Here is a 16,540-nt window from a genome sequence, read left to right on the forward strand (position 1 = left end):
AATTTTGTGCTCTGTAATTACATGTAGCTAAGCTATTACATAGCAATCCCAGCCTGTATGCCAAGGGGTGGAATTAGTAAGCAGGAGGGAATGAGGGAAAAAAAATAAAGGCTTATAAACACCTCTGTGGCAAGATAATCTTATCTCAAAGCCTTTGTTCTTCAAGATTGCTCAGGGAGTTAATGTTTGTGGCTATGAAATATAGATGTGTTTGGAATAAGGGGGGTGGTGGAGGGAAGTAATACTGTTGTTTGCTGGAGGTACAGCTCAGCAGAAGGAATCCAGAGGAGAAGGATCTGGAAGCTCGTTGCACAAGTGCTGCTGGGAATGAGAAGACTTGTCTGGATCAGCTCAGGGAAAGGAGGATTTGATCAGCTTCCACCTGAAGAGATGCTGGATTGAACTGAGAGATCAAGTCACTGGTCAATCACACATGGAATTCTGCTTGCCAGCAGTTTGTCACTTTGTCATTCAGAGGACATCCCACTGCTCCACACCCTCCCAGGGCTCCCCTGAGAAGGGCAGCAATGCACAAGCCTCCCCTGTGGGCAGCTCCTTGTGCTGTCAGAAGTCACCCACCCCCTCAGCCAGAAACAGCAGGAGAACCTGGCTGGCCCTCAAGGTCCCTTCCAACTCTAAAAACCCCAAGATTCTATGATTCTATCCTTGATTTAGGAGTGGGATTCCCATATCAAGCCCTGCTTTTGAGGCTGCAAAACCCCATCACACCAAGACTCTGCTTGGAGATTTAGAAAGTGTGACATGGGATCAGATTTAACTCCAAATACTTTGCACAAACTGCTCCAGGCCCTCTAATCCCTCCTGGCTGCTCATTAAGAACTCCCTTAAGAACTTCCTGCTTCTTGCAGATTTACTGGATGTTTAAGAAATCAGGCAGTGCCTGGACTGCACCAAACCATGATGTGTTTCTGGATTTCTGCAGTTTGGACCAACTAAGGCTCCTCTTTGGAAGGATTCTTGGCTGGGAAATTTGCAACTTGCTGCCTCCATTCTCCTTGGGATGGACAGGACATTAAAGGTTATCCAGTTCCAACCCCCTGCCATGGGCAAGATCTCCTTCCTCTACCCCAGGCTGCTCCAAGTCCTGTCCAGCCCAGCCTTGGACACTTCAGGGATACAGAGGCAGCCACATCTTTCCTGTCAGGCTGCCAGTGAGAGCTGCAGTGACTTCAAATGAAGAATAATTCCCGAGAAAGGAAAAATGAAAAGGAAGAATTTGCAAGCAAGAAGCACAGCTCTAAAACCTCAGCAGAAATAGCTCTGAAGGACATGGTAAAATGTAGGATTGCATTTGTCACCTCACAGGGCACACTGCTGTGTTTGAGATCCAAAAATGCTCAACCTGGGTTCATAACCCACCAGACATTCAGCTTCTCTTTATTCAAGAAGAATGTGCTCATTCCAGCACTCTTGACCTCTAGAGAATTGTCAAGTTCCCAAACAGCATAAAAAGAAATGTACCCAATTGAGAGTGCCATCCTATTCCAGTTCAATACACCTAATATCAAGAGAATTTTCCCTTTCTAAGGCTATTTTAGTTTTCTCTTGTGGTGACCTGCAGAATCTGTGCGTCAGCCTCACCCCAGTGGGGTCCTTGCTGTGCACATGCAGCTCCACCAACTTTATTCTCTTCATGACCTCCTACGTAAAAAAAACATACTGATAGGATGAGTTTTCTTCTCAGAACAGCTACGCCCATCTCCTGCACACAACCAGCCAGCAGGCTCTGTCCTGTGATACGATAAAGGCTGCCCAGGAGTTCGATGAGCAGCTGTGAGTGTGGGTGCTGATAGGAGGGTGGATCTCCAGCTTTGAGGCACGGTGCCACAACTCAGCTGTGCAGACAGCACAAACACAATGATTCCCACTGTCCCTGTCACAACAAAGAGCCTCTTGGCTGAGCAAATGGTGGTTTCTGCACCTAAGATCAGCCATATGGTTCATTCTGCTGGGCTGAAGCCATTTAGGACTTGGTTATGTACATAAGGCACTGACCTTGATGAGAAAGGGGGAAATATTTCCTTCTACTGAACCTTTAGGAAACAGTGTAAAACCTAACAGGTCCTGCCCAGCCGCTGTGACCTCAGTAAGGGCAGGAACACTAAAAACCGGAGTCTAAGCAAGGGACCGTGAGTTTTAGCTGCTGTTCATGTAGAACAGCCACTGGAAGGATGCAGAGGAAATTTGAAGGATGCAGAGGTGATTTTTAGCAACTCAAAGATCATTTGGGTACTACATCCCTCTCTGATGTCCAGGCAGTCAAGGAGCTGGTGGTACAGCCTAGGAGAAACAATTGCACCTGTGTGATGGAAAGATGGTGACAGGAGCATCTCCCTGATGAGGAAAGGCTGAGGGAGCTGGGGCTGTTCAGCCTCCAGAGGAGGCACAGCTGAGAGGGACCCTCAGCCCTGGGTGTCCCTGTGGGCAGGGAGGGGCAGAGCAGGGCCCAGGCTCTGCTCTGGGACCCAGCAATGGCACCAGAGGAACGGGCAGGGACTGATCCCAGTGAGTTCCACCTGGATGTGAGGAAGAAATTTCCTGTGCAGTGACCGAGCACTGAACAGATTGTCCAGAGAGGGAGTGGAGTCTCCTCATCGGGGATATTCCAGAATTTTCCGGATACAACCCTGTGCTCTGGCATGACCATTCTTGAGCAGGGAGCTGGGTCCAGATGACCTCCAGTTGTCCTTTCCAACTGACCCATCCTGGGACTCTGGGAATTAGGGACTCCGTGTTTTGGGGATTCTGTGACCAGCGCTGTGTTGTTGTACAACAGCTCGGTCGGTGAGTGCTGACCAACAGGAGAGCTGGAGAGGGACTTGGGACAGGAGTATGTGTGGGAATCCAGGGCTTCCCTCTGGCTGCCCTGGCAGGTCTGGGACCCTGGCAGGGGTCAGGAACCCCCCTGGACAGAGCCCCCAGAGACACTGTCTGTGATCTCTGTCCATGGAGAGGAGTTTTCAATCTTACAGGATGAATTACAAGCTTTGAGTGTTTGATAAGAGTAATAATTAAGTGTGACACGGGTGCAAAAGTAAAATTTTAGGTTTCTAGATTAGGGGTTCAGAGGGGACAAGATGGGGGAATTGGGTGTGTCTTGTCCTTTTCCTCCTTCTTCATGCCCTCCATGTTTCACTGTGGTGTTGGCATTTTTCTGTTGGTTTAGGCTGGGGACACACTGTCCAACATAGGTGACAGATATTGGCACGTTATTGTAAATATAGCACAGGTAGTTTCTGGTATTTAATGTTTGTTACATCCCACTGAGGGCAGAGCCCCACACGCTGCCCTGCAGGACAGAGCTGCGGCAGGGCAGCAGAACATGTTAGAGATAAACAGAATAAACAACCTTGAAACCAGCACAGACGAAATATGGCTTCTTCTTTGGCAACGGGGCAGAAAGACAGAGACTTTCTACAATCTCGGAATCACCAAAACCCACAGATTCCGACAAGTATGGAGCGCAAGGAAGAGGGGGAATGGCTTCCCACTGCCAGAGGAGAGGTTAGATGGGCTATTGGGAAGGAATTGTTCCCTGTGAGGGTGGGGAGGCCCTGGCACACGGTGCCCAGAGAAGCTGCGACTGCCCCATCCCTGTCAGCGTTCCAGGCCAGGCTGGACAAGGCTCGGAGCAAGGTGGGATAGAGGAAGGTGTCCCTGCCCATGGCGGGGGTGGGATGGGATGAGTTGTTACGCCCCTTGTCCCTCACACTCTGCACATGGCGGCGCGCCCAGCCCGCCCTCAGCTCTGCCACCGCCGCCCCTCACGGCGCGTGACGTCACGGCCGCGTGACGTCACCGCCCAAGCCCCGGCTGAGGGACGGGCGGCGGCGGGAGCGCGGCGGGAGCGCGGTGAGCGCGGGGCCGGACCGGACCGGACCGAACCGGACCGGACCGGGGCTGCGGGGCTTTGGGGGAATTAATTTGGGTGATGAGGGATCGCGGGGCCGCCTCGCTCCCGGCGCGACCCAATGAATGGGGAGGGGGAGGGGAGGCTTTCCCCGGCACCGCGCGGTCCCCTCCTTCGGGGCCGGGACCGGTTCGGTGCTGGTGGCGCTTTGGTGTGGCGCGGGTTTGGTTCGTGCCCCTCACCCGCACCGGCCCCTCGGCTTCAGCAGCGGAGGCTGTGCCGGGTGAAGAGCCAGGGAATCGGGGAATGCTTTGCTGTGGAAAGGACTTTAAAGATCCTCCCGTTCCAACCCGTGCCGTCAGCAGGGACATCTTCCACCATCCCAGGATGCTCCAAGTCCCGTCCAACCTGGCCTTGGACACTTCCAGGGGTCCAGGGTCATCCACAGCTTCTCTGCAAGCTGTGCCAGTCCTCTCCATGCTCACAGCCAAGCATTCCTTCCCAATAGCCCATCTAAACCTACGGGGGTTTTATGTTTAAAGCTGCTACCCCTTGTCCTGTCTCTCCATCCCTCTGCAGCTCTTCTGGAGCCCCTTTAAGCACTGGAAGGGGCTCTGAGCTCTCCCTGGATCCTTCTCTTCTCCAGATGAACACCTCCAGCTCTCCCAGCCAAGCTCCAGTGCAGAGGGGCTCCAGCCCTTGGAGCATCTCTGTGGCTTCGTCCGGGCTTGCTCCAGCAGCCCCACTCCTTCTGCTGTTGGATCCCAGGTCTGGGGACAGCTCTGCAGGTGGGGTCTCACCTGAGAGGGCCAGAGGGGCAGAATCCCCCCCTCCCCTGCTTCCCACTCTGCCCAGGATACATTGGATGTTCTGGACCAATCTTCCTTACTATTCCGGGAGTTTCACACCGTTCAGCAGCTGCGTACTCTCCCCTTTTTTTTTTGTTGTTTTTTTTTTTTTTTTGTTTATTTTTGGTGGTTGAGTTCAGGTTTCCAGCAGGTCCCTCACAGCTCAGGCTGACGTCTCCTCTTGGCGGGCTCCGCGAGGGGCTCGGCCTGATCCCCGGCCGTGCGTCACCCCTGGACAGGAGCCGTGTGTGTGTGTGTCAAGGTTATTCCAGCTGAGCTTGGCCAACAGCTCCCTGCCAGAGGGAACAGCTCCAGCCTGGACACCCTGGCACATCCCCCCTGCCAGAGGACACCGGCAGGGACACATCATCCCGGCTTGGGGGGTTCTCAGAAGCAGAGGAATTGCCAGCGGGGAATGTGAGATGCATTTGTGTCCAGCTATCCAGGCAGCAGCAGCTGGGGCTGAGCTGAGAGGATCCCTTAGTTGTTACAGCTTGAGTGCTCCCAAATGCAGGGATCTGATGGAGTTTCCACTTGGCAGCCCTTGGCCACCACAGAGGCTTTTCCACGGGCAAAATGGCTTGTGCTTCATCTTCTGGATGCTCAAGGAAGGTGCTGTCTTTCTCCTCAAGCTCTTGATACAGTTGGGAAAATTAGAGGAGCTTCCCAATGCATAAGCAAATCTGCAGGTCTGAACAGAAACTGGGGTTTGGAGCCAACTGAGAGTTGAGAATTTGGAGCTCATTGTGTTGGTGTGAACCATGTTCCTGAGGATGTGGCTGGGAATCTGCAAGATCCTGTGCCCTGCAGAGTCCCTTAATTTTCTTTAAAAGAAGAAAGTTCTGGATTCTTTGGTTTAGCTCCCTGGAGGAGCATCCTGTGGCATCCCAGCAGCTGTGCAGCCCCAGAAATCCTGTGGGAGCTCTGGGGTTTGGTTTGATCTCTCTTTCCTCCCTCTCTCCCATTTTCTTTGTGGCTTGCAGTGGGACTTTCCAGACAAAGCCCATGACTTTCTTATCTTTCTTACCACCATGACATTCTATTAATAACTAATTTACAAGAGCTGCTGGTTTCCATAAACATTTTTGACTTTTATGTGAGCAGCAGGTGTTGCTGCTTATGTAACACTTTGGAAATCTCACAGAGGATCAGCAGCTGGCAGTTCACTCACTAAATGTCATTTTATGAATGTGTCTTTTTTTTTTTTCTTTATTCCCAATTTTCCCTCTCCCAGTGCTTTAATCTTCTTACAAACCCCAGAATTTTCCTGCTATCTCAGGCAGATTATTGTTCATTGGAACACATGTTTGCTTTCTACTAATCTTTTGTGCTGCCACTAATTAATTTAAACTCTGTCCTTCAGCCATGACCCGAGGCTGGCTGGTTCTGGGACTTGGAGGAGCTGCTTGTGCACCTTCAGAGCCCTTTCCCTGCCTATCCCAAACTTCCAGGCATTTCAAAATCAAGCAGGAGAGAACAGTGAAATCCCTGGCTGCTGCTGCTCTCACACGCACTTTTTTTAGTTTGTTTTTTTTTTTTTTTTTTCCCTTAAGGTGTGGGACAACTCCTACTCTCTGCCAGGTTTTGATTGGCTTTCCAAAGAGGCAGTGTCCTATAAATTGCCTTCTCTTCTCTGCTTCTGCCTTATTGTCAGCTGAGGCCCAGGTGAGTGCAGGAGAGGGAAAATTCCAGCTGCAATTCCATTGCTTAATCTATTAGCTTTGGTTATTGCTTTAAAATACTGGGGTGGGGGAGATAACTTTGATGTTTGAGGATAAAACTTCCTTGTTTTGCTGACACTTTCTAATATCCGTTTGAGTTGATAAATGAGATCAGGGACTGAGGAACTATTCAGAAGGTGGGAGGGGGTTTGAAAATATATTGTGGAATCATAGAGTGATTTGGGTTGGAAGGGACCTTAAAGCTCATCCTGCTTCATGGGCAAGGACACTTTCTGCTATAAATTATATCTATATATTATTTGGGTAACTTTTTTCTCTTCAGTTCCCAACAGAACAGAAGTATTCCCCTTTGGAATAGTAAAAAGGGAAGCCTATAAAAATATAATTTATTTTACATCAGTTAAATTAATTTTTTCTGTGTGTGTGTTCAGAGCTGTTAATAACTCCTGGAAGTTATTTAAGGTGGAAAACTCAGATCTAGGAGAATGGGCTTTCCTGTATGAGTTGCTTTTGCAAGTTAATCACTGTGTGGGGCTGACTTCAGCTATTTGGGGAAGTGTTTTTAAGGCATAATATTGATTTCTTTATATATCTGTGCATTTAGGGCAACTTTAGTAGCCAGTCACACCTGGGTTTTCCCCCTTTGTATTTAGAATAGAAATAGAAATAAATGCCATCGGTGGAGGTTTTTGCAGCAGTTCTGCTGCCTGGCTGTTTCAGTGCCTGGTGTAAAATGCATTTACTGTTCTGAGTCAGACCTGGGAGTAAATTCTCAGCTTAATCCTTTGTGGTTTCACTCTAGGTATGTTTGGAAAACCCAGTCCAGTCACTGGGAAACCAATTTTAGTCACAGCCAACTTTTGTTTGTACTTTGCAAAGATCAAAATGCCTTTTTCAGGTACTTGGAGTGGAAATTTTTTGTCACACAGACCCAGCACTGAGAGAGACTCACTGAAGATTTTATTCTTTGATGCTGAAATAGGAAGGGATTATCGTGAGAGCTGGTGTCTGGGTCTATGTCAATTTGGATATTTCCAAGGATGGGCACTCCCATCACCTCTCTGGGCATCTCAGACCGAGTCTTTTTGATCAGTTTAAATGTATTTTTTTAATAATGCAATTTTATGGAGCTGTCTTACTAGACAATAGGCACTTTAGCAAATCTGTATTTAAATAGCAGAACTCCCTCAAGTACCAGAACATTTTCAGTCAGGTGACCTGAGAAGTGAAAGGAATACCCACATTAATCACCTGTTTGCTTTTCTCTGCAACTGGAATTCATCTGCAGCAACGAACTGCTGCAATTTCTTGTGGAGAGCTTCCATCTAGCTGACTCTCCTTTTTATATATGCCCCAATAAAGGATTTGACAGGGTAACCTCATCAGGCAAGTTTGAAATATGCTTTCATCTGGGAATTTACATATTCTAGAGCTTTGGGAAACACTTAAAAATTGTTCAGAGGGGGTAAGGAAAAAATGAATGGTTGTGCCTTGAGGAATTTATTTGAGAGAATTAAATTTGCACCACAGAAATGGCCACTTGTGGCTGCAGGTGTCATTTATTTGGGGTACTTTGCATTTCCTTCTGCAATATGAAGGATTTGCAGAGAAAAAATCCAAACTTGAATGCAGCACAGAGTAAATTATAATTATGTGAAATAATTAGGACATTTTCCTGAGGCCTGGCTAAGCCCTGCCACTCCTCTGTTTGCTTTCTGGGTACCATCCATCCTGAGTGTTAAATCAGAGTAAATCTCCCTTTTTTCCAAGATATTTTCTGCTGCCTCCTTGGCTCATCTGTTCTTGCTGATGCAATCCTGAGTAGTTTTGCTTATTCACAGCAGTCTGCAAAACTTTCACTCCAAACGTGGCATCACAGCAGCTTTGTTTTATTCTATATTTATACTTAAAATCACAGTTTTGAATGAAGTTTTAAAAAAAGTTTAAACTTGAGCTTTACAGTGTTCTCCCTGTCCATTTTTCTGGACTGTGGATATTTTCCTGAGCTCACTCCAGGGAATACATTACCTCTGCTCATGTTACATCCCAGGCTGCTTTCAGCCCTCAGATGGCATCAAATTCCTCTGGATCCCTGCAGAGTTTTCTGGGGGAACGTTTTAAAAGCAGTTTAATGGGGTTGAATCACTCCTGACTCATCTTTTGTCTCTCTCCTGGCAGCACACCTGAAGGGGGAAGATGCCAGTCATCAGGAACCTGGGCAGAGCTGCCAGCCAGCTGCTGCAGAGCTCTGGCTGTGGCTGTGGCGTGTCCCTCGTGCCCGTCCGGGCCATCGGGGTGTCCCCACGCCAGGTGGCCTCCGACGCCAGCTTCCACTCGGTGACGTTCTCCGAGTCGGATCATCCCCGGGTGCTAATCACAGGTCAGCACTCCTAGCACAGCTGGGTTCCTGCTTCTCAGCTGAGCTTTCCCACTGCTCTCCTCCCTCCCCAAACTGCACAGTTCTGGAAGCAAAAATACCCCAAATATCCTGGAATTGGGGTGATCTTTCCCGTTGGGCAGTAATATCAGAGTCCCTTGTGAACTTTCCTATTTTAATTCCAGGATTCTTCTAAGAACAGTGTCTTGAGAAAAAAAATGTAGAAGCTTCCTGACTCGCTGAGAAAATCATGCTAATTCTTGATGTGATACAGATAATAATGGAATTCTGCATTGTGACTCCCCCTTTTCCTCTGGTTTTTGTCTCTTAGGTGGTCTTGGCCAGCTCGGGGTGGGACTTGCAAAGCTGCTGAGGTGGGTCACCATTCCCTGGCTTGCTGTGAGTGAGGCATTCCAGCTTTAGCCATCACTTCCAGAAGCAATAGTTGTCTGGAAAGTTGTTTATAAAAGAAATCCTATGTTACAAATGCCGGTTTTGCCTCTTGGCTTTATAAATAACATTAATGGCTGGTCTTGATGATCTTAAAGGTCTTTTCCTTAATGATTCTTAATTATTCTATAATTAAGTTTTCACCATCATTTTGTTTGTCCCTCCCGTGCTTGCTGTGGGGTTCTGACATGTTTTCTTCATGTCCATTGGTCACAATTCCCAGAATAGCAGGATTTTGTCTGAGGGACTGTCCGCTGAGTTGTTTGCTTCCAGTTAAATGGGAGTATTCAGATTCTGAACTCTCAGAGTTTTCCTTCTTTTTCCTTCTCCTCTTCCCCCACCTCAAGCACAGTTACCTCCTTTTTTATGACATCTTTTCAAGAAGTGTGAAATGCTCCAAGAGCTCTCCCTGATCCATGTCCCTGTTCATATCCAGCTCAGTTTATCATTTGTTCACAGTCTTTGCTGGAGGGAATTTAGACCAAGACTAAAAGTGAGCAGACTTACTGCACTCAACACTGTGGCAGTTTGAACATTTTCTGCTCTTTCTATGATATATTTTTAAATTGTCCAAATAATGGGAGGCCAGAATGTACTTCAATACCACCAGATCTGCTCTGATTAGCACAAGGTCACAATTTCTCTCTATTTTTTTCCTTGATATAAAAGTAGCTGCAGTTACAACAATCCCAGTGGGATTTTTTTGTTTGCAGGGGAGTAAACTATCCCTGGGTACAGTTTTCACTAAGAAAAGGGTAGGAAAGTCTCTTTTCCCAACATATTTTGTCCTTCTAAAAAAATTCTGTATCCTTATGCAGACCTTGACTGCTACTGGAAGTATTTGATAACTTTTTAAGATGCTGTGTTGATATTTAAAGGATTGTTGGGGTTTTCTTTTTGTTTAGTGCAGTAATTGATTTTATTGTGGAAAATATTGTTCCTCTGCTATCGCTCCTGCAAAACAAAGTAGCAACTGATGGATTATCTCAAAAAGCTGTGGACTCACTGTTCCCTGTGGGTATTTTTACACAGGAAACGCTTTGGAAAGAACAATGTGATCTTGTCTGACATTAGAAAGCCTGCAGATAATATTTTTTATAGTGGTAAGTGACTGGGGAAGCACATAAAAAAAACCCAAAAAACCTTGACTTTACCTCTGATGTTCATAAACTAATTATCAAAGTGATAAGTGGATTACACTGACAAGCTGCTGTTCAAATCTTCTGCATAATGCCTCCCTGCTTTCAAATCTTGCCAAAAGGTTGATTTCTTCTTTTATTCCCTTTCCCTAAATATTCCTGTGCTGCTGTGCCACTTTCCAGACTCCAATAAATACTTGAGGCACCTTGTGCTCCTGCTGTAAAAAGAGGTGCTTTTATTCTTTTGGAGGGAGGAAGTTGGAAATGAAACTTGTGCTTTGTTTTTACATGCTCAAGGAATTTTTATAATGAGGTGGATGTAGAATAGGATTTAAGTCTGTTTGATTTTCACTAAAAACTTGCGGAAAATTTTACCTCAACATTGCTGTTTAGTGATGTATTTAGGTGGTAGAAACAACAGCCTGAGCTTCATGCAGAACCTTCCTTCCATCCATTCCTGACATCCAATTTCCCACTGCTTCCATCTCCTCCAGGTCCTTTCATCTTCGCGGATATCTTGGACTACAAGAACCTGCGGGAGATCGTGGTGAACAACCGCATCACGTGGCTGTTCCACTACAGCGCCCTGCTCAGCGCCGTGGGAGAGGCCAACGTGCCCTTGGCCAGAGCTGTCAACATCACTGGTGTGTGCTGGGTTTTGAGTGCTCAAAGCTGTGTCAGGGCAGGTTTGGGTTGGAGATCAGGGAAAGGTTCTTCCCCAGAGGGTGTCAGGCACTGGAACAGCTCCCCAGGGAATGGTGACATTCCCAAGGCTGCCAGAGCTCCAGGAGTGTTTGGACAACGCTCTCAGGGATGCACAGGGTGGGATTGTTGGTGGGTCTGTGCAGGGCCAGGGGTTGGACTGGATGATCTTCATGGGTGTCTTCCAGCTGAGAATATTTTATAATTCTCACAATGGCTTTAGAAAGCAGAAGTATTCTGATAAATCCTGTTTTGTGGGTTTTTTTTCCCAGGTTTACACAATGTTCTGGATATTGCAGCTGAGCATAATTTAAGGCTCTTTGTTCCAAGCACCATTGGAGCCTTTGGACCCACCTCTCCTCGAGATCCAACTCCTGATCTCTGCATTCAGAGACCAAGGACAATCTATGGCGTCTCCAAGGTCCATGCTGAGCTCATGGGAGAAGTGAGAATTTTTTATTTTATTCATTTCCTAAAAGGTCTGGTAGAATTTCACTGGAACAGGTTTCCCAAAGAAGCTGTGGCTGCCCCTGGATTCCTGGAAGTGTCCAAGGCCAGGCTGAACAGGGTTTGGAGCAAACTGGGATAGTGGAAGTCATCTTTGTCCTTGGCAGGACTTGGAATGTTCTTTAAGGTCTCTTCCAACCCAAGCCCTTCTATGATTCTATGATTAGAACTTCATTGCTTTTGTAAGATTCCTCACTCATTCTTGCCCCCATTTTTCCTTCCTTCAAATTTACTACTCAGCAATAGTCTGAGGCAGTTCTGAAGGTCAAATATCCTTTGAGTTTTGTTGGGAAAAGCACAAAGCATGGGGAGCTGACGAACAGCTGAACTTTCAGTGTCATTTCTTTCCCTGTTTTTTATGGCTTTGGCCTCTGTGCCAATGTGAATGGCACTGCAGAAAGGACAGTGCACAAAGCCTTGTGACAGCAGGAACACAATGATGAATTTTTGTTCCTCCTCTACAAAAAAAGACTTTAAAGTCAAAGTCTTGGGAGTCTGGACATGCACAACTTCTCTTTTTTTGTAGTTATTTATAAATAACATTTTTTAAGCTGTTATTTTTATACAGTTTCCTCATATAGGTCTGAGGACTGTGTTATCCTGGGAAATCTCATAAACTTGGGAATGTTTGGTTTCTGAACATTGTAGACACTATATGAGTAGCATGACAATCCATGTCAAAGATCAAAGACCTACCGATGTGTATGTGAGCTGGAAAAGGGCAAGCAGGGAGATCAGCTGCCAGGCAGGCAATGGGGATTGTTCAGTAATTCCTTTCCTTTCATCCCTGTCCTGGAACAGCTGAAGGTTCATCCTGTGTCAGATTTTTCCTGTGAAACCAGTGGGTATGTCACCAACTCTTGGTGTGTAACTCTGTGTTTCTGCTCCCCTCCCCAGTACTACCACTACCGCTATGGTCTGGACTTCCGCTGCCTCAGGTATCCAGGGATTATCTCTGCTGATTCCCAGCCTGGAGGGGGAACAACTGGTGAGTGACTGGTGCATGACAAGAGGGCTGGGGAGGACTTTTCACAAGGATATGGAATGACAGGACAAGGGGGAATGGCTTCCCACTGCCCAAGGGCAGGGATGGATGGGATATTGGGAAGAAATTCTTCCCTGTGAAGGTGGTGAGCCCCTGGCACAGGTTGCCCAGAGAAGCTGTGGCTGCCCCTGGATCCCTGGAAGTGCCCAAGGCTGGAGGGCTTGGAGCAACCTGGGATAGTGAGTGACATCCCTTCCCAAGGCAAGGGATTGGAACTGGATGGTCTTTAAGCTCCCTTCCAACCCAAACGGCTCTGTGATTTCATGATGAATATCACACAGTTCTGCTGCCAAATTTGAGACAGGAGACTTTGGGGTTGGTCTGAGGTTTGTTGGCTGTCATGAAGTGCACAACACAGATGATACACATCCATTATTCTCTTCCCCAGATTATGCTGTTCAGATTTTCCATGATGCCATAAAGACTGGCAAATTCAAGTGTTACCTGAGGCCGGACACCCGGCTGCCCATGATGTACATCGATGACTGCCTGAAGGCCACGCTGGAGGTCATGGAGGCCCCTGCAGAAACCCTGACCATGAGGACCTACAACATCAGTGCCATGAGCTTCACTCCTGAGGAGCTGGCCCAGGAGGTACAGAAGTATGTCCCTGAGCTCCAGATGACCTACAATGTGGATCAAGTCAGGCAGGCCATAGGTTAGTATCTTTCCTGGCAGCAGGTAAGAAAAAAAAATATCATTGGGGCGAAATAAAGTCTCCTTTTTGGGAACTGACAAATTGCTCCTGTGCAGTTCCAAGTCTTATAGTTCAAAATTCATCTATAGTAGTGATGAAACATCTCAAAGTTCAGAGAGATTTTTCCTAAGCCTCACCTTTCTTGCTTTTTTCCTTTTTTTCCCTACAGCGGACAGCTGGCCCATGAACTTTGATGACAGCAACGCCCGCAGGGACTGGGGTTGGAAACACGATTATGACCTCCCCGAGCTGGTGACCACAATGTTTAGCTACCTTGGGTCTGACTCTAGGATTGCCCAAGCTAACTGAAATGCTTTCAGATGTTTCCAGATTTCCACAGAGGACCAGGAAGAAATGGCCGAATTTTAGTTTCTAATTTTCTGAGTCTTAAAGCACATCAGTTACTAATTTTTGTTAGTAGTGACAGAGTTGGGCAGAAATGTCCTGTAGCTGGGATGTCTTTTAGATAAAAAACAGCACTGGGTGCTGTCCCCAAACACAGCACTGCTGACAGAGTTCTTGAACTTTCACACTTAGGGAAAAACACAAAAATAACTTACTCCTGGCCTATGGCTCTCCAATCATTCCTGCCTCTTCCTTGGCAAACAACGTGGGATAGCATTGTCCAACTGGCCTTTCAGGAATATCCTGAAAAGTTAACTCTAAGTTTTGCTTCTTCCTGGTGAAGGATGTTAGGTTGTAGCAAGATCCTTTTTACTCTTTGCTTACAAAAGAGACTTCAGAAGAGCTGTTTCATGTTTCCAAATTGCAGGGGGCTGTTGCAATTCTAGTTTAAAATCAAACTTTGCTCGATAGCTGTTATTTATATCTCTTTTTAGCGCTGTCTAAGCATACACTTTTCTATACCTAGGCCATACAGAGCAGCATTCTAATGATGCTGCTTATAAATGTGAAGTGGAATAGGACTTGAATTCTTATCATGCTTTAAAAAAAAACCAGAGTTTACAAGCAAAGCTTTGTCCTGTTCTCTGCAAGTGCCGCTGCCTTCAGTGCAACCTCGGAGGGAGAGCCGAAATCTGAAGAGCTGTTCCATGGATGTGAGGCTTGGTAGGATTTCAGGGAGGCCAAGCCTCTGGCTGTGATTTTTAGCAGTACTTTTGGTTCTCCCAGTTGTTTGGAGTCCCTGCACAGTGTCACATTGCCTGGAACAAGTTTTAAGGATGGGCTGAGGATGGAGCCTTATTGTAGAGTCAGGTCAGCCTTGGAAATATTTCCTGTTCACCCATGTGCACTGTGTAGATGCTGTTTTAATGTAACTCATACCCTTTTATTCTTCAGAGAGGGATCCAGAAGCTGAAACCATCTTCTAGCTACAGCTAAGGGCTGTTCTGCTTGTTGAGTTTCACGCACAGGAGATTCTGGGATGCACAAGGGAGTTTTAGTAAATATGTGAGAGGAAGAGGTGTCAGTTCAAAAGTTACTTGGGACACTTCAGGAAATGACAAACTGGAGAGACAGGAACGTCATTGTAGGTAAAATACCAGTTTCCATGGATGTGAGTCTGAGCTATCAGCTACTCTAGCTGAGAAACAGCCTCTGGGAGCTTTGGATTTTATTTTTTTCAAAGAAAAAATACCTTTCATTTTCAAAATGACTGGAAATTCCCTACGGAAGCTCTTCTTTTTCTTTTTTTTTTTTTTCTTGTTTTTGTCTTGTATACTCCAGTAGTGTGTGTAGGTAAACACATTCAAGTTGTTTTTTGGGTTTTTTTTGCCTACAACTTGTTTGCTCTATTTTCTATGACAATGCTTTGGTGGTTGCAAGTCTGTTGTGTTCTCTGTAACCCTTCCACGATCAGACTTTTGTCTCTGTGCAGGAACTCTCCTGCAGGGATTATGTTCCCTCACAACAGTAACCTTCCAATGAAGATTCTGTGGTGAAACCCAGTTATTTGAAACATTCGTTACATTTATATCTCTTGGTTTTGTATGTATTTTATCCTTTCATCTGTGGGGAAAGTAGGAATTTCCCAGGGTATTTAAGCTCAAGGGTCGTGGCTTTTACTGAAACATTTTTATATTGTTTACATTGCTGAAAGGACAGGTTTTTAAACTTTGGCCACTTTGTAACGCTCATGTAGCTCAAGTGTAATTTTTGGCCCAATGGGCCAGTGAAGTCGGCCCTCTCTTCACACTCTGTGAGGAGAGACTGGCTGGGCTTTGTCCTCTGTCCAAAAGAATGGCATCGAGGCTGGATTATCTCCCAGGGACCTGGAGACAGCATGTGAAGGGCTGGAAAGGAGCTGAAGTGTCTTGTCCACTCCTCAGTGCCTCTGTTCCACCTTTGGGAAGTGTAAAATAAAGAGTTGTTGATGGGTCTCACTCCGTGTCCTTACCTCACTCAGTGTCCTGGGGTCTGATCCCCTTACCCTCATTCCCAGCTCCAGTTTAATCAGTCAGCAAGAGTGAGGAGCAGGAATGTTCTTTCTTCTGAAGCACTGTCATTGGTGGTGGAATTACACAAAAGCCTTGGAACAGGTGTCATAGCAAAGGTGAAATTCAAACCTCCTGCCAAGATGTTACTGGCCTCATTTAGGAGCAGCCATCTAATAAACTTAATTTTTAAAAATCTGAAATGAACTGTGTTCCTACGGAGAGTGGTCTGGAGAAAACTGGTGACAATCAGGGAATGTTATTAATTGTGTCTGCAGGGTCTGCATCGTGTTTGAAATTCTCAATCTCACCAATGATCTGTGTATTTCTCCCCCCATATCTTCCACATTAACTTCTTTTGTAATGATGTCACAATTTTTTTTTTTTCTGTATTAAACTAACTTGATGTGGTACAAAATATCTGCCTTTTTCTACCAGCTGGAAGTTTGACTTCTGGGCAGAGGCTTCCCTCATGACACTTGAGCACTGTGGCTGTTAAATTACCTATTCAGGACAGAAAAAAAAGTTAAAAAAAAAAAAAGGTTGTTAATATTTTTTCAACTATTGTTAGTTGTGGGTGATGTCTCCTTTAATAAAATCCTATGCAGATGGATCGTGGGTGTCTCATCCTTGGCTGGAGCAGGTGAGAGCAGTGCTGGAGGCTCCAGCAGAGCTGGAGAGGGACTTGGGACAAGGGATGGAGGGACAGGACACAGGGAATGGCTGCACACTGCCAGAGGGCAGGGATAGATGGGATTTGGGAAGGAATTCCTGCTTGTGAGGGTGCTGAGACCCAGCTGGGTCCTAGTTTCTGTGTCTGAGCAGGTAT

General features: G+C 46.4%; 1 protein-coding gene across 1 annotated transcript; it reads left to right on the forward strand.

The window, feature by feature from the left end:
• The first annotated feature begins 3,787 nt into the window (after nucleotides 1-3,787).
• LOC101234062 (L-threonine 3-dehydrogenase, mitochondrial) lies at nucleotides 3,788-16,324 on the forward strand. The gene is made up of 10 exons (XM_041714970.2): nucleotides 3,788-3,873; nucleotides 6,273-6,384; nucleotides 8,580-8,781; nucleotides 9,110-9,152; nucleotides 10,261-10,331; nucleotides 10,862-11,011; nucleotides 11,342-11,514; nucleotides 12,474-12,564; nucleotides 13,010-13,279; nucleotides 13,488-16,324. The coding sequence occupies exons 3-10, from the start codon at nucleotides 8,598-8,600 to the stop codon at nucleotides 13,625-13,627; spliced, it is 1,122 nt and encodes a 373-aa protein (XP_041570904.2). The 5' UTR covers nucleotides 3,788-3,873; nucleotides 6,273-6,384; nucleotides 8,580-8,597; the 3' UTR covers nucleotides 13,628-16,324.
• The last annotated feature ends 216 nt before the right edge of the window (nucleotides 16,325-16,540 follow it).

The sequence above is a fragment of the Taeniopygia guttata genome, chromosome 3 (genome assembly GCF_048771995.1).
Source record: "Taeniopygia guttata chromosome 3, bTaeGut7.mat, whole genome shotgun sequence".
Classification (NCBI taxonomy): domain Eukaryota; kingdom Metazoa; phylum Chordata; class Aves; order Passeriformes; family Estrildidae; genus Taeniopygia; species Taeniopygia guttata.